We start from the raw sequence: 16,835 nt of genomic DNA on the forward strand, positions 1-16,835 counted from the left end.
GGTGACAAAAAGATCACCTCCAGGCATTTGTCTGGGCTTACTGGGCAAGACCAGTTCCAGTGTCTACTCAAGGGGTAAATTGTAAAACACTGCACACTGTCCCCAAAGAGTTGAAAAAAGACTGCCTTACCAATACAGAAACAGAAAATATCCCAAACTCGGGAAATTTTACCAACGGAAGGAAAGTCCCCAGATGGTTCCAACGAACAGGAATGGATTGAGTTTAAGAACAAGGCAGTAATTTTATGTAGCCTAGCAGGACTGGAGAATTTGTGACCAGTTACTGGCAAGGAAGAAGCAGAGGCAAAATACACTTGAAGACACACAAACTAGGACTTCTACAAGAGCACAGAGGCCGGGACAGAATGTGTGTGGTTTGAAGTACAAATTAACATGTGTACTGAAGACTAACTACAGGCCCCAAGGGTTACTATATGGGCTTCACCTGGCAGAAGGTTATAGCCCAGTTTGGCACATGCTGAGTATATTGGGAAATAATAATATCAAAAGAGATCTATACCACGTCTATGTAACATATGTACAGCCTACGGGCGCCGGCAAGGTAGGGAAAAGAGTCTGTGACTTATGCGGGGAAACTGACCGTCAGGACGGCCGGATTCGGTCAGCTCAACAAGAGAAGGCCCAGGGCTGAAAATCCAGAAGGCCTCGCGTGGGGAGGGGAAGAGGGTGGTCCTGGCCACAGGCAGAAGGTGCGGCTGCCAGGAGAGGGCGGGGTCCCCGCAGAGGAGGAGTCCTGGGAGGCCAGGCAGGGGCCAGGCCCCGCAGCCAGGGGGAATCTAGGGAGGGGGAGTCCCCTTGGGCGATGGGATAGGATAGAATGGGAAGGCGGGGGCTTGTCACAGCCCCAGCCCGGCGCCCCCCGAGAGCCCGGCCCCCCCGCCTGCCGCTCACCTGGGCACGCAGCTGGACGAGCTCCGGTCCACCTCCCAGGTGGCGTACAGGTTCATCTGCACGGGGGCGGGTGTGCGGCCTGGCCCCGGGCCGCCGGGAGGCGCGGAACCCGAGGCCACCGCGACGGCCATGGAAGTGGAGGTGGACGAGGAGGAGGAGGAGGCGGCCGCCGCTGAGGTGGACGAGGACGACGGGGTGGCCTGGGCCAGCTTAGGGGGCGTTGGCTGCTGCGGCGTTGGCTGCTGCGGCGTTGGCTGCTGCTGCGGGGACTGGGCGACCCCAGAGCCCCGCTGGCCGCTGCCACCCCCGGCGCCTCCGGGACCACCGCCTGTCCCTCCGCGTTCCGCCATGGCCCGGCCGGGGGTGAGGGGCGCGGGCGTTACGGGGATCGAGGCGACGCCAAGCGGACGCCCAGGCTTCTCCCACGGCGGCAGCGAGGGCTCGGACTCGTCTCCTCAGCCCGCTCGCCGGAGCGCGCGAGCGAGAAGCTGCACGCAGGCGCGGGCCTCGCGACGCGCGGTCCTCGCGCTCGCCCGCCGCTGCCTTCCGCGGCTCGCGCCGCCAAGACGGGTGGGCGTGTCCGGGGAAAAGGGCGGGGAGCCCGTGCTCGCGCCGGCCTCACCCAGCGCCAAAACGGGGGGGCCCAGGCTCGCGCTCGCGGTCCCGGTGGGCCTGTAGGCGCGCGCCCCTCCTTAGGAGAGGGGTCTGCGGCCCGCGCGTGCTCGGCTGGCTCCTCCCCTCAAATCCGCTGCGGGAACTGCAGCCGGCCTGCCGGGTCTTCCCCTCCCCCGTCGTCCTCTCGGCGGCAGCGTCCCGGCCAGCGGAAACCCCGCTTTTCCGGGGCGCGGCCCCGGCCTGGAGGTGGCTGCCGCGGGAGCACGCTTCGGTCCCCTCAGGTCCGCTGAGCCCAGGCCGAACCCACTGCCCATCCGAGCCGGCTTTCTGATTGTGGACCTGGCCCCCACCCTGCAGCCTCGGGGTTTCTTTGCCAAGACCAGCAAAGGGAGCGGTGGAGACCCAGCGGCCTGCCACTGCCACGGGTGTCCAAGTGCCGTGAAGTTTCCGCCCTGCTTCTCTCCAGTGTAGGCTGCGGGGGGCCTCAAGGATCTGGAGTCCAAAAGGCCCTTGGCACGGGTTAATTATAAAGCTAAGCCCTGGCCCATCGAGACCGAACCTTTTTCTGTCCCTATAGTCCCGCTCTCCCAAAAGAACATTAGCGTCCCAAGCCCGCCATCCCTGCCCTCAATTTCTTCCACTTGGAATGTTTTTCTGCGTCATCACTTACAAAGTATCTAAAATTCGATTCCTCCGCAAGCTAGCTCAACTGCCCATCCTCTGTGGGATCTCCCACACTGCCCGCTCCAGAAACCATCTTGAAGCCTCCTGCACACTGATACATCAATTGGTGTACTTAACACCAATACCAGTGGTACAAATGTGACTGATCTTCCCAGCGCTCAGCAAAAGCCTTTTGGACCCAGCTGTTCAACCTAGTCTAGCCTGTCAGGAAGACCGCCCCATGGGGGAATATAGCCTGGAGAAATCAAGCCCCCCACACACAACAAAACATGGAGACTGGTTGATTGAAACCGCCCAGGGGCTCACACAGACACAGGACAATCTAGATTTTGACCTGTGTTCTCTCCCCGAGAAGGACTTGGACTCTTCTGGCCACAAGGTCTATTAGGAAGGCCTGACCTGGCCTACTTCCCAAGCCCACTGTACTTCCTCAGCCCAGCCAGGGCGCTAAGCTGGCTATTTTTAGTCCCCAAGGACAAAGTAGTAAGGTCAAACCAACCCCTCAGGTACTTCCCCCGAGCCTTCCTACGAAGGCAGGCAGGCAGTGGTAAAACACAGATTCTGAATGGCTTTGGCTTCATCACCAGTCTCAATTGCACCACCTGATCCAGGTACATGCCCTTCCCTGGTCACTGGGGCAACCCAGAAGGTGTAGGAAAAGGTTGTTTTAGTCCTTTTGCAGGAGAAGACTCAGAGGAGACGAGGGAAGATCAGGAGTGTTACATATTCATCTCTTTCCTTGGGAAGCAGCTTTATTTACAAAACACATCTAAAATAAGAACATGAAATGACAAGCCCTTGGGAATGTGGGAGAGCTGGCTCTCAGGGACCCATGTATGAAGCCCAGGCGTCCAGGCAGAGGGCCTAAAGGAGGGCTGGGTGTGTGAGGGGGACCTAAAATTTGAACTCTTTGTATTTCTTGCTGCCCCCACGGCTGTCCTGGGGCTGAGCTTTCCGTTTCTTTTGCTGAAGGAGAGAAAGAGAAACAGGTTAAACAACCCAATGATCCCCAAAACAAGGGTGGGCAGCCTGACACAGCCACATGCGTCTGTGGACAAGGCACTGAAACTGGATTCTCAGACTTGCATGAGTTCCTTTCCCTCCCAGGGCCTCAGTGTCATCCTTACAAAGGGCAGCCCACCCTAGCATTTCTAAGGTTCCCCCCACCCACCCACCCCAAAGGAAGCTCAGGGCAGCAGGCACAGTCCTCCCTCACTTTCACGACTAGAGGACACCACTCCACTGAAAAAGGAGCCCCTGGTCCCTGGCTCCCCCTCCCCAGCAGGGAATTCTGGTGTGAGTTCCTACCTTCTGTTTGGCAGCATGTTCAGCCACCATGTCACTAAAGTCTTCCTTCTCCACTTGTGCCTGCTGCTCCCGCACGTGCTCCTCATACTTCTGGGTCATGGCCATGGGGTCCAGCTCCAACTCTTCAGGTGCCAGGGCCACTTCCACACCTTGTAGCTCGGGGGCCGGGCCCTTCCGGCTCATAACCTAGAAGAAAGATCAAAGCCTGGTCATTTCCAAAGAGGGGCTCAGCAGCCCCAGCTTCTGCCCCCTTGCCAGCCCCCCAAAGCAGTATCCTCCAGGTGCTCACCGTGGACATGTCATAGATGTGGGTGGATCCCATTATGGCTCCCCCAACGGTGGCCGTTCTTTTCTCTGGTAACACAGTGAACAGCTGAGGCGTCTCACTTCTGCAAAGGACAAAGGGGGGTCAAGCCCAAAAGGAACATGGACAATGCCTCCACCCAGCTCCCTGGAGAGATTCCAAGACACCCAGTGGGGAAAATGATGCCCAAGCTGCCTCTGCAGGTCATGGAGACCCATGAGAGGTTAAGAACTGGGTCAGTGCCAATTCCAGGGAATACAGGCCCAGAAGGAGAAGAGAAGTTGAGTTAAGGGGATCAGAGACCAAGATTCCCACACGTAAAGAAGGGCTAAGGGTCAGAGGCTGAAAGTTGCCACATGATCTCTGGTAGAGAAGCTGGCAGGAGAGAAGAGGCTACAGCAGTTCTTGCCCAAAGTTGTGCCTGGAATTCTAATGGAACTCAACCTTTCAGCCATTCCATTGGTGCAAGAGCCACCCACAGCCAGTCTTACCACTATTTCAAGGATTTCTACTCAAAACACAAGAGCAAATCTATCAATGTCAACCTAGACATGGTTTCATCCCCACCTCTCCCCCTGGGAGAGGTGGCAATCTATTCTCACACAGCAGCCAGAGCAAACGCCTTAAAGCAAAATTCAGGTCCTGTCCTTCCTGTGCGCAAAACCCACTGAGACTTCTGCTTAATAACATCCAAGCTCTTTACATGACCTAAGGGGTTCATAATCGGGCACCTTACCTAATTCCTGCTGACTCTAATACTCAGCCCCAGTCCCCTTCATTCTTCTTTCTTGAATATGCAAAACTTAAGACTTCTGCTCCCAGACAAGGAGCATATGGACTAGGTGTACCCTCCCACCTGAAGTAACCAAAAAAAGGGGCAATATAGATGAAACAGTGGTTCTCAAGTCACTGCACATGAGGCAATGAAGGAGCAGGAGTCCTGAGACAGGTAACCAATGCTGGGAGTCCTGCAATTGCCCATCCTGCTGCACGGAGAGTCTGCAGACCATAGAACAAGGAGTAACCCACGTAGAGCCCAGAGGACACCACAAGTTGAAGGGCTAAAGCTGAAAGTGCAGGGAGAACAAGGTGGCTAGAGATCACAGGACCAGATACGGAGAAGAGAAAGTGGCCCAGAGACTGGAGAACTCTGGAGACCGGCAGAGGATCCCCCTCAAGTACACAGGTAAGTACTGCATATGAGGAAACTACCCAGGCCAGGGAGAAAACCACCTGGAAGAATTAGTGATAACAGTACCTGCCACTCACTTGGGACTGGGAATAGTGCCTAGTTCTACTAGGTCGACTGAAAAACCTGATTAACAGGGCATTGGGTACAGGATACAAGGCGCTTTGTGCCTCAGTAGTGGAAAGCACTGAGTGAGCACTGCTTCTGTCCTAAGGAACCAGACAAGCAAGATCTAAAAGAATCAAACTGTTTCCTGGTACCTTAACTGTATCCCTGACCAAAGCTAAAGATTTACAGGAATACAAAAGTATCCTAGACCTAATAAGGTACATTTCACAAAGTCTGGCATCCAATAGAAAATTAACAGGCATGCAAAGTAGCAGAAGAATACAATCCTTAATGAGGAAAATTATCAACTTAAATCAACCCAGAACTGGCAAGATGTTGGCATTAGCAGGCAAGTACATTAAAATGTTATAACTGCGTTCTATAACTGCATTCAAAAATTAAGAGACATAGAAGATATAAGAAGACCCAAATCACACTGCTTAGAGATGAAAACGACACTGGATAGGATTAATGTCAGATTAGAAATTGCAGGCAATTATATAAGCAAACATAGGAACAGAAATTTTCTAAAATGAAATAAAAAAGATATTTTAAAATGAACAGAGCAGGACAACTTTAAGAGATCTAATAGATGTATAATTGGAGTTCCCAAAGGAGAGGACAAAGGGAACAAAAAATATGTATATGTTTGGAGAAGTGATAGCCACAATTTTTCCAAAATCAATAAAAACTATTAAATCCAGATTCAAAATGCTTAATAAACTTCAAGCAAGGAAACATGAAGAACTACACCAATACACTGCCCTATACTGCATAGCATAATCAAATTGTTCAAAACAGAGATAAAATCTTAAAAGCAGCCAGAGAAAAATGACATTGTATAGAGGAACAAAAGAAGGATGAAGACAGATTTCTCGTCAGAAACAATGAAAGAGGGGCCGGCCGAGTGGCGCGTTGGTTAAGAGCTGGCGTCCCACGCAGCAGGGCCCCAGTTCGGATCCCACATGGGGGCCAGTGACACTGCCCTCTACAGCTAAGATGAACAACAGCTCGACCTGGAGCTGGGCTGCCGTGAGTCGCCGGCGACAGCATAGGCTGCAGCCCCTGCTGCAGTGGGCTGCCATAAGCTACCATGTGTGGCTGGCAGCCGCTCACGCTGGCTGCCAGCCAGCGTGAGCTGCCAAGAGTGCCATGAGCGGCCGTCCAGAGGCCAGCGACCGATCTGCCTCGCCCGGGAAGAGCGCAATAATACCAACATGGGCCAGTGAAGAAACATCCTCCACAACTAGACTGAAGAACAAAACACCAGCAACTTGTCTCTTCCTCTTCCCCCGATTCCCCAGTGCTGTTCCCCTCCCCCAATTCCCCAATAAAATCTTTAAAAAAAAAAAAAAGAAACAATGAAAGAAAGAAGACACTAACTAGCAACATCTTTAAAGTACTTTAAAGAAAAAAACACTCTCAATCTAGAATCCTGTACCTGACAAAAATCTTTCAAAAAGGCAGGCCAAATGAAGACATTTTTAGACAGCAAAAGCTGAAAGAATTCATGACCAGCAGAGCCACAACAAGAAATGCTGAAGGAAGACTTTCAGGCAAAAAAAAAAATGATACCAGATGGAAACCTAGATATACACAAAGAAATGAAAGAACACTAGAAATGGTAATTATGTACGTTAGTATATAATTCTTACGATTTAAATCTCTCTAAAAGGTATCTAACCGTTGAAATAAAACTAATAACCATATAGTGTAGGATTTATAACATATGTAAAAGCAAAATGTATGACAAGAGTGCAAAAGTCAGGAGGAAAGAAATGCAAGTACAATTTGTAAGGTTCTTAATACTATCTGGAAGTATAATATTACTTGAAGGTAGATCGTGATTAAGACAGATATTCTAAACCCTAAAGCAACCACCAAAATAATAAAACAAAGACTTACACTTAATAATTCATCAATGAAGATAAAATGGAATCATAAAAAATGTGCAATTTATCCCAAAAGTGGGAAGAAGGGAACTAAGAACAGAGAAGATCCTTTCATGAAAAAAGGGGTCAATTCGTCAGGAAGACTTAACAATCCCACAGGTTTATATACCTAATAGAGCTTCAAAATACATGACTATGCAAACCCCATGCTTGTCCAGGGCCTGTGGACTGCGTCACTTATAGTTCCTTCTGCCCCACATCATCCTGTGGCTGACTCTTTCCTAACATTCAGCTCTCAGCTCGAATCTCTCCTCCTCAGGGGGGCATTCCCATCACCCAAACCCTCTACATCCCATTACCCAGTATCCTTTGCTTCCCCGTCCTATCCACATCTGAAAACTATCTTGTTCTCTGATGACTTTTTCACTGCTGACTCCCCACTGCCTAGAGCAGTGCCTGGCACAGAGTTGGTGTTCAATAATTGTTAAAAAGGGGGAGAGGGAGAGAAAAAAGTTGGCCAGTCAACCTAGAGGCCAAAGGGAAGAGGAAGTCCTCCCCTTTGGGCCCTGCCTAGTTCTCTCACCCATCCATCGCCTCCTCAATCTTTTTCTTCCTCAGCTCAATGAGTTCAGGAGTCTCCATTCCAGCTGGCACTGACGAGAACCCTCCAGGAGTGATGAGGCCACTGTGGAGAGAGGAACAAGCCTTGGAGTAAAGGGAAGGACCCCAAAGACAGGTCGCTTCAGAGAGGCATACTCTGCTTCCCCCACCTGTCTGCAGGGGTAATAAAGCCTGTCTCATCTGGCTTTTCTTCATCACTTTCCTCCTCTTCCTCTTCTTCTGAAGACTCTTCATCAGATGGCTCCAGCTCCCCCCAAGGGGTCCGATCAATCTCTTCTTCCTCAGTCTTGGTCTGAAAGAGATCACTCATTCATTCAACAACTGTTTATTAAGTACCTATTAGGTGGCAAGCTTTTGTAAACAGAAACTGATACTGATAAAAGAGTAAACAATCTTTGCCCACAGAGAGCTCATATTCTACTCAGGGGCTTGCCTCACAGCTTAGGAAAATGTATACCTTTGTTTAGACTTTGAAAAGTCACCACACCCACCTCCCTGATCATGAAGAAGCTATACACCAACTATGTGTAAACTTCATGACCTTAAGTAAGACCAAGCTTGCCAGGTATGGCCCATACCTGAAATTCAGCAGCATTGGTTCCAAACACGTCCCCATAGAGGGGTTTCCCGGTCTCATCCACTGGAGGTTTGCCCCAACCACCAGCATGGTACCCAAAGGAACAGCTCTGCAAGAGAGAAAATGGAAGTCAGTTCCACTAAGCTCCAAAAGAAATGCTGAAGCCCTAGAAAAAAGTCAAGCTCCAAAGTATAGAACTAACCCTTGGGAACTCTGGAAATTATGATCTCAGAGAATTAAATGTTACAGAGCAAAAGTAATAAGCAACAGAAACCCAGAGGCAACAGGATGGGGAGGTGAGAGGCAGAAAGTGTGTGAATAACCTCAGCTTTTGTGGTACCTGAAACTGAAACATGTACTTTAAGAAACACGACTTCGACTTCTTACTGATTATTTCCTAACCTTTGGAAAGCTTTTAGAACCTATTTCTCTTAAGGGACAGAAATTCTGAAGCTTAACAATTACTTCCTTTTCACTTCACTTTGCTGCCTGTTAATTTTAATGTCACGCTTTCTGTTTAAAAATAAGAATAAATTTTATGCCATTCCTGACATAAAATTATTTCTATCGATTCATGTATGTATGTAACCAGAGAGATATCGGGAAATACATTCACCACATGTTAAATGTGGTTATTTCTGAGTGGTGAGATTATGGGTGATTTGTTTTGATCTTTGTATTGTCAATTGTGATTGACTACTTTATAAGAACACGTCAGGTTTTTTAAAAACAAAAAAAGTATTTTTTTTTAAGAGACACATGGTAAAATGGAAAAAGGAAAAAAGATCATCCTCTAGTTAAAAGCAGAGTCAGCTAAGAATGAAAGAAAACACAGTGCTCACCTCAGGGATGGGTGAGTTCAGCCCAGGGATTTTCAAGTTCGGGTACGACGGGGGTGGTCCATATCGTTGCATGGCAATCAGCCATGGAGGAGGGACCTTGTGAGCGTTCTGCAGGAAAAAGAGAATAGAATGCCATCTGCCCAGACCTATCCTTTTGTCTCCCTTCCGCTCCAATTCCCACCCTCTTCCCTGCTTCCCCAGTCAGGTAACTGGCACTCACTGGTCCTACTGGCATCCCCAACGAAATCCTTAGCTCATCAGACAGATCTCCGGGCTTCTTCTCCTTCAGTCGTGTCTCAAACTCCTTCCCCTGAGGAGAAAGCAGAGCATGCTGTATTGTGGACACCAGACACATACTGGGAGCTCAATGGCAAGGGGACAGGAGAACAAAGATGAGAAGTCCCAATCTACATCAGATACACAACCCCACTGAAGGCTACCTAGTTCCCACTCTGATTCTCATCGCTGCTTCCCCTGGTGAAGTAGGGAAAGGAATAAAGGCCAGGAAGGAGGGGAAAGGCAAGACTCGCGGCCATCATTAACCCACTGTGAGAACATGGCCAAGAAAGAAAAAATTAAAGAGAACATGGCCAAACTCAGGACCTGCTTTCTCATCTGTAAAATGAGAGCATTCGACAGGATGACCGCCAAAATCCTTCTGCCTCAAAAGTTCCATAATATCATGCTCATTAATATTTTAAGGATCAGGAAAAAAAAAACAAAAAACCTTGCTCCTACCGCCAGTATTAAATGTTTCCTAAAAGCATCTGCCCCTTGGATCCGTGTCCCTAAACCATAAACAATTATGACTTCAAAGATATAGTCTGCACCTCTCCAGAAAACCGTGTCATTTGAAGATTTCATATTCCATCCCACTCAAGGAGAGTCAACAGACAGCTCTGAGGCTGAAGGGAGCAGCCACTGTACCAGCTACAAAAGCCTGTCAGACCAAGAGCTATACAACCGTGACCGAAGGCCTAGCCCTGCTCCCCAGCCCCCGGCTCCCGAACCTCATAGTACAGGTCCCCGTGGATGGTCAGCTTTGGCTTGGTCTGCCACTTGAAGAAGGCATCATGCAGTTTCTGATAGTCAATGTCAATCTTTCCCATCTTGGGCCGAACCTTCTCTCGCATTTTTGACTTCATGGTCTTCTGTTCTTCCTGTGGAGAACAGCAGAAGACAGGACATAAGAGGGGGGACCTGAGGGACTAGAGCTTCACTGGGAGGCAGGTTTCACTATGTACTTTTGTACCTCCTGAATTTTTGCACAACATGTAAAGTACCTAATTAACAATTTTGAACTTAGGAAGTCACACACCACCACAAATCACTAGCCACAAAGTGCATCAGACTCACACTGGGGCCAGAGAACTACAGACACAGCCAGAAGCAACTTGCAGGGGAAGGGGTCTGCGTGTGCAGATCACAGATAGCTGGCAAAGTGCAGGCAGAGGGGATGAGACCAGGAGACAAGAGGGAAATGGAGCCACTGAGAGCCCAAAGTCTCCGGGTGGAGAAGGGATGATCAGACTAACAAGTAGGTGGGTTCTGGGAACCATATCCTGGTTCTGAAGCAGGCTGCTATGAAGAACGTGGCTCCCCCTGGACAGAGCTGAGCCCCAGCCAGGCCCTCACCTTCTCCTGCAGGGCCTCCCGCATCTCCTGGATGCCTGTGCGTTTGATGAAGTCTGGCAGCTCGAAGGGGGGCTTCTCAATGCCTCGTTTGCCCTGCAGGTACTTGCGCTTAAAACACCAGTGGCGGGGCACAGGCACGGAATTCCGAGTGGCCTTGAGGTGGACCAGGAGCTTGGGGTCCTGCGCTGTCACGTCATGCATCTCCACAACGTCAGGCCGAGCCACGAGCTGGAAAACAGCAACATGCCTCGAGAAAGCCCCGACCTGTCGGGTCTAAAGCTTTTTCTTTCTCTTCCTCAAAGGATTCATACCTAAGTCACCCAAGCCTCCTTCGAAGCAAACCTCGCCCCTTGGGGATCTAGGAGCTCTAGGGCCTGCTGCATCAGCTTGGTCTCACCTGCTTAAGTTCAGCCACAGTAAAGCGATTCATTCGGCGCAGCTTCTTCTTGGACAGCTTGGGGGCTTCTGGCTTCTTTTCCTACAACAGAACAATCATCTCTTTTGAGCAAGACTCTCAGGTGTCAATCAGACTGGCCAAGCTTACCCCAAGCCTTAAGCCACCAAAAGGGTTTTCCCCTGCCAGAGTCCACCATGGTCCCTCACTGGATACCCGAGTCCTTATCTCCCCAAAGGGAGGGGGTGGGCCTCACCTGTTCATCATCGCTGCTATCGTCGTCGCTGTCCTTGTGCTCCTCCTCAAAGCCCTTCTTCTTGGGGACTGCAGAGTTCTCCAGTTTATCAAGTTTCTCTGGTTCCTTCTCTTTCTCTTTCTTCACATCATCGGTGAGCTAAGGAGACAGACAACATGGAAACCCCAGCCCTGTGCCCCTCCCTAGTTCCTGAATCCAGCACTGAAAAGGTGCCCTCCTCACCCCATCTTTCCCCCTCCCTGCTCCTTCCCTGCTCAGCTCTGCCCTGAGAGGGCTGTTCCTGTTACCTTGAAAGCCTCAAAAATTCTCTTAAAGAAGATGAAGTTGGGCTCATAAATTTCAGGTTCTTCTGTCACATACTCAATTTCAACATCAGCGGCTGGGGAGTCAGAGCCACGGGGGCGGGTGGGCTCTTTCTCTCGGTCCCCAGAGCTCTCAGATGATGCGGCCCGCACCCGCTGGGGCTTTTTCTTCTTCTTTCGGTTCCGACGCTTCCGATTTTTCTGCCAACACAAGGAAAACCAATTGGGTGGGAGAATCCAAGCACCGTACCTGCCCCCAACCCCTAACCACCCCCAATTTCCCCAAGAGGCTGAGAAAAGAGGCCTTGAAGTCAGACTCTGAAGTTCTGCCCTCTTGAGCTTTGTGCCTCTGGGTAAATGGCTATACCTCTCAGAACCTCAGTTTATTAGCTGTAAACTGCAGGCATGCATCATACTCAGAACTCAAAGGACTCATGGCAATTGAATGGAAAATATCTATTGGGTCTTTGAAAAAGTCATGACGCATGTTTGCAACAGATGGCACTAGTTCATTTTTGGAAGTACTAGAGTCATTCGCATCTATGTTATTGCTATGTCATGACAGCTGACAGGTCTAGCTTCATTCTAAAAAAGAAAAATTGAGCGATTTGGTTGAGTTTTGGAGATTTTACAACAAGTTGAAGATGGAAGACCAAACTGCATTTTTGCCGTATTTTACTGTTTTACTTCTGTAAAGCAAAGAACGCACGTCAAGCTTGTGAAAAGTTGCATAAAGTTTACGGTGACAACGCTCTACAAGAACGTCAGTGCCGGGCCGGCTGAGTGGCTCAGTTGGTTAAGAGCTAGCTCAAGAGTTTGAGCTCTGAGCAACAGCGGTTGGAGTCCTGGCCCGAGCTGAGCTGCCGCTGAGCTGCCAACAGGTTGCCAACAGGTGGCAGGATGGCTCAGCTAAAAAAAAAAAAAAAAAAAAAAACGTCAGTGCCAACGATGGTTCACGTAATCCTGTGCTGGTGATTTTGATCTCAACGACGCTCCTCCGTCAGGGAGGCCCACCGAGGTTGATGACGACAAAATAAAGGCACTGATGGAGTCAAACCCATGTTACACAACACAAGAGATTGCAGAAACATTAAACAGCCATCATTCAAGCGTTCACAACCACCTGAAGAAGCTGGGATACATAAGCAAGCTCGATATTTGGGTTCCTCATGAACTCAAAGAAGTTCATTTGACAGTGCATATAAACATCTGCAATATGCTCATTAAACATGAGAGAAACGATCCTTTTTTGAAGCAACTGGTAACTGGTGATGAGAAGTGGATTGTTTACAACAATGTGGTGCGCAAGTGGTCTTGGTCCCGCCGTAATGATTCGCCTCAAACGACATCGAAAGCAGACATTCATCAGAGGAAGGTTATGCTCTCAGTGTGGTAGGATTTTAAAGGTGTCGTGTTTTCCAAGCTCCTACCAAGGAACCAAACAATCAAGCTGAATGTGTACTGTCGGCAATTGGACAGTTTGAATGAATCCATCATCCAGAAACGTCCAGAGCTTGTTAATTGTAAAGGAGCTGTGTTCCATCGTGACTACGCGAGACCACACACAAGTTTGATCACCCATCAAAAATTATTGGAGCTTGGATGGGGTGTGTTGCCACACCCACCATACTCGCCTGACCTTTCGCCGTCAGACTTCCACTTGTCTCGCTCTCTTCAAAACTCCTTGCATGGTTTCAATTCAGATGAGGCTGTAAATCAGCACCTTGTTCAGTTTTTCACAAATAAAGACAGGTCCTTCTATGAACGAGGAATTATGAAGCTCAATGAAAGGTGGCAAAAGGTTATTGAACAAAATGGGCAATATATCACTGATTGATCTTTGTTCTTTATATACATAAATGACCTTTGAAAAACATAGACAAAATACGTCATGACTTTTCCGAAGACCCAATACAAGACGCTTAGGACGGGAACTGGCACACAGAAGCTACGGCTTACTGAGCTCTTCGAATGGGAGTTATTTTAGTGCCCAAACCCCGTCTCCCACCATTCCTTCCAGACCCAGCTCCATCCCATACCTCTTTTTTAGATATGGACACTGTGTCCTCCTCGGTCTCTGACGCTGACTGGCCCAGGGAGGAGCGCGTGTCTGTTTCCATTTCCTCTTCCTCTGTAAGGCAGGGAAGGTGGCCATCATTCTTGTCCCAGGGCCACTGCCCTGTTACTTGCTCACCATAACCCCTTTTTATCAAGATCCAGTTTCTCTCTAAAACCCTCCTCAGGAAAGGAACCGAGGAATGCAGACTCGGCCCCAGCTGCTACAGGCTCTGTCCTTGCAGCCCTCAGAACACCACGATACTCACCCTGTTGAGAGTTCATCTCTTCCTGGCGGCTCTCCTTTAACTGCAGGATCTTTTCCAAAGCCTGGGGGATCTTGGGGCCCACAGAGGGATCGTCCATCTGCCAGAGACAACACAAGCAGAGGGGGTAATCTTAGTGCCCCTTTTCCACCAATTTCCACATCTTATACTAGAAAGGCTGCTGGCCACATGATGTAAACAGCATACTGGACAACAACAACTAGACCCGACCATCCCTCAGCATCCCTGATATGTCTTCCTGTCCTACCTAAATGTTTTTGAACTAAGTAGGGCTCCCCTCATCCCCACTCCCAGAAGTCCTCCTATCTTATCAAAGACTCCTCTAAAAATCCAGAAATAGTCCCATTCTAAACCACACTTCTCCTGTCCCTAGGAAGAAATCACCAATCTCACCTCTCTGTTCTCATCTCCAGGGGGTGGTGGGGGACCACGAGGCCGGGGAACTGGGGCCCCCATGGGCAAAACAGTGGGGGTGGGGCCCACTGGAGCAGCAACTAAGAGGAGAAAGAAATCCAATGTCAAAAGAGATAAAACACTCTTTTAAAAAATTACTTTCCTTGCTAAAAGTCAGGGTGATGGTTATCCTTAGGGGAAAGGGGTGGCTGGAAGGGAGCCAAGAGGGCTTTTGGGGTGCTGGTAATGTTTTGGTTCCTGGTCCAGGTGCTGTATGGGTATGTTCAGCTTATGAAAATTCACGGAACTGCACATTTATGATACGTGCACCTTCTTCACGTGCTATATACTTAAATAAATAAAATTATCATCATCTTCCTTGCACTGGCCTTCCATTTCCGGGGTCTTACCTCGAGGACCCAGAGGAGTGCGAACACCCATTTGGCCCATGTCTTGTGGGGGCCGAGGGACTGGGGTGCCCATCTTGGCAATCTCCTGCTGCCGTTCTTGCTCCAGTAACACAGCTGCCTACAAGAGGGAAGAGGAAGTGGGGATGCAGCTTGGAAATCCACTGGGTGGGCAGCCCCTGGCAAGTGCATTCTTTCAGCAGGGTAACAGGCCCAAGGAGAAAAATCAGGTACCACTGACTTCTGCCACCCCTGCCACTCCCACACTTCCAGGCTACTGCTCCAAATGGAGAAGCCCTCTCACCATAAAAGAAAACCCTGGATATATCCCCAAGAAAATCCCCAAGAGACTTCTGGTTCCTAGCAGAGAATTTAATATTTAGCTAAACATTGACTTCTATTTTTTAGTAAGTTTTCTTCCCCAAAAGATTAAGTTATTTCTAAGAAACAGTGAATTATTTTCTTACATCTACCCCGCAAGATCTAGCACAATCTGGGCAAAGACAGTACTTAATAAATATTTCCCTACCTGGTGCTGTTAATGCTTATTTTCTAATACGCCTGAGTAACCCACTAGGTAACAACTGATACAATGCGCCTGTGGGGCTGAATGTCTTATGTATCATCATTTCCTAACTGATATCCATCACATTCAGTCTAAATCCAATACAAATGACTAAACGGGTCCAGAGTCCTCTCCAAGTTACCTAAAATGAGACCATGTAACACTAGTAGGAATCAGCAAACTTTTTCTGTAATGGGCCAGACAGCAAATATTTTAGGCTTTACAGACCATTGTTTAGGCTCTGTTGTATATTCTTGGGGTTTCTATTTTTTCTTCTTTTAAACAATCTTTCAAAAATATAAAACCATTCTTAGCTTGCAGGCCATAAAAAAAAAATAAAAAAAAAAAAATAAATAAAAGCAGGCTGCAGTTGTTCATAGCTTACAAACCCCTCAGCTACAAAAAGATGGAATTATTTGGGAGATACTGGAACTTAGTTGAGGATAAGGTAGCCTCCACAGGGAACCTGAATGGTGCTTCTTGTTTTAGACACTGAGCACTAGCGGTAACAGCCAACAGACTGGACCATGAGGTCAAAGGTTAGGATGAGGGGCATTACCCGCTTCTGCTGCTCCAAGAGCTCATGTTCCTTCAGTGAATGATCTCCTTGCTTAAAAAAGAAAACAAGCTAATTATGTAAATGTCTAACCACTATGCTGTACACCTGAAACTAATATAAAATAATATCGAATGTCAACTGTAATTGAAAACTGAAAAATTTTTTAAAAAGAAGAAAAACAAGCTCATATCTGCACCAATACCCCACAGGCCAGTCTGCCACAACGCTGCTTCCTGGGGTCCTCTTCCAGCCTAGGGCCTAAGTTCTAGTGTTTGGTCCAGACTGTCCCAGAAGCCTTGGCCCCAGAATCCAGCTGTCCCTGAGGCTCCACGCCCGCTTCGGGACCCTGATAAGACCCAGGCCCAGGCTGCCAGCTGCCTTACCTGCTTGGCACGCTCCTCTTGCTGCATTAACAACGCCGCCTGCTGCTGTGCCAGCTTCAGACGCTCCTCCTCTGACAGCGCCACAGGCTCGCCTACCCGGAGAGGAGGCGGGGGACCCAAGTTTGGTGGACGGGGTCCAACTGCCATAGGAAAGCCAAGGCCAAGGCCTGGTGGAGGTGGCGGGGGTGGTGGAGGAGGTTGCAGAGGGGGAAGTCCCATGGGTGGTGGTGGCATGGGAATCCCAGAGAGCTGTAGGAAAAAATATGACCATAAACTAGGGAACATTTATCTACTGCAGACATATGCTGGGGATCTACTATGAGCCAGGTGCTGGGATTCAAAGTCAAATGACACAAAGTCCCTAAATTCAAGAGAATACTCTATAGCAATAGCAAGAGTTGATGTTAACTTTGGGGCACTAACTAATGAAAACTATCGAATCTTCCCCAGAAAAATATCATAAACATAGATTTTGCATATGACTTCAGGATATTCAGGGACACCTCTAAAGGCCATTTAGGGACTCCTCATCCCACACACAGAAGTC

At 48.9% G+C, this 16,835-nt stretch overlaps 2 protein-coding genes across 6 annotated transcripts in view; both read right to left on the reverse strand.

The window, feature by feature from the left end:
* PACS1 (phosphofurin acidic cluster sorting protein 1) overlaps positions 1 to 1,464 on the reverse strand; it is a 137,667-nt gene extending 136,203 nt beyond the window's left edge. Inside the window, exon 1 of one of the 2 annotated variants that reach the window (XM_019645405.1) lies at positions 913 to 1,464. In XM_019645405.1, coding sequence (XP_019500950.1) covers positions 913 to 1,262 — 350 coding nt within the window. In that variant the 5' untranslated portion in view covers positions 1,263 to 1,464. The remainder of the gene's footprint in view (positions 1 to 912) is intronic. The other variant, XM_019645406.1, reaches the window with a different exon arrangement.
* Positions 1,465 to 2,937: 1,473 nt separating this feature from the next.
* The window catches only part of SF3B2 (splicing factor 3b subunit 2), a 16,548-nt gene continuing 2,650 nt past the window's right edge, over positions 2,938 to 16,835 (reverse strand). For 2 of the 4 annotated variants that reach the window (XM_019645407.1, XM_019645409.1), the window contains exons 4-22: positions 16,289 to 16,537; positions 15,906 to 15,956; positions 14,785 to 14,902; positions 14,375 to 14,475; positions 13,964 to 14,060; positions 13,679 to 13,770; positions 11,625 to 11,840; positions 11,338 to 11,475; positions 11,085 to 11,165; positions 10,688 to 10,915; positions 10,063 to 10,212; positions 9,273 to 9,362; positions 9,053 to 9,160; positions 8,212 to 8,319; positions 7,783 to 7,925; positions 7,596 to 7,697; positions 3,809 to 3,908; positions 3,520 to 3,705; positions 2,938 to 3,177 (exon numbers count right to left, since the gene is read on the reverse strand). In XM_019645407.1, coding sequence (XP_019500952.1) covers positions 3,106 to 3,177; positions 3,520 to 3,705; positions 3,809 to 3,908; positions 7,596 to 7,697; positions 7,783 to 7,925; positions 8,212 to 8,319; positions 9,053 to 9,160; positions 9,273 to 9,362; positions 10,063 to 10,212; positions 10,688 to 10,915; positions 11,085 to 11,165; positions 11,338 to 11,475; positions 11,625 to 11,840; positions 13,679 to 13,770; positions 13,964 to 14,060; positions 14,375 to 14,475; positions 14,785 to 14,902; positions 15,906 to 15,956; positions 16,289 to 16,537 — 2,430 coding nt within the window. In that variant the 3' untranslated portion in view covers positions 2,938 to 3,105. The remainder of the gene's footprint in view (positions 3,178 to 3,519; positions 3,706 to 3,808; positions 3,909 to 7,595; positions 7,698 to 7,782; positions 7,926 to 8,211; positions 8,320 to 9,052; positions 9,161 to 9,272; positions 9,363 to 10,062; positions 10,213 to 10,687; positions 10,916 to 11,084; positions 11,166 to 11,337; positions 11,476 to 11,624; positions 11,841 to 13,678; positions 13,771 to 13,963; positions 14,061 to 14,374; positions 14,476 to 14,784; positions 14,903 to 15,905; positions 15,957 to 16,288; positions 16,538 to 16,835) is intronic. The other 2 variants (XM_019645410.1, XM_019645411.1) reach the window with 1 other exon arrangement.

This window comes from Hipposideros armiger, unplaced genomic scaffold (genome assembly GCF_001890085.2).
Source record: "Hipposideros armiger isolate ML-2016 unplaced genomic scaffold, ASM189008v1 scaffold_93, whole genome shotgun sequence".
In the NCBI taxonomy this organism is placed as follows: Eukaryota; Metazoa; Chordata; class Mammalia; order Chiroptera; family Hipposideridae; genus Hipposideros; species Hipposideros armiger.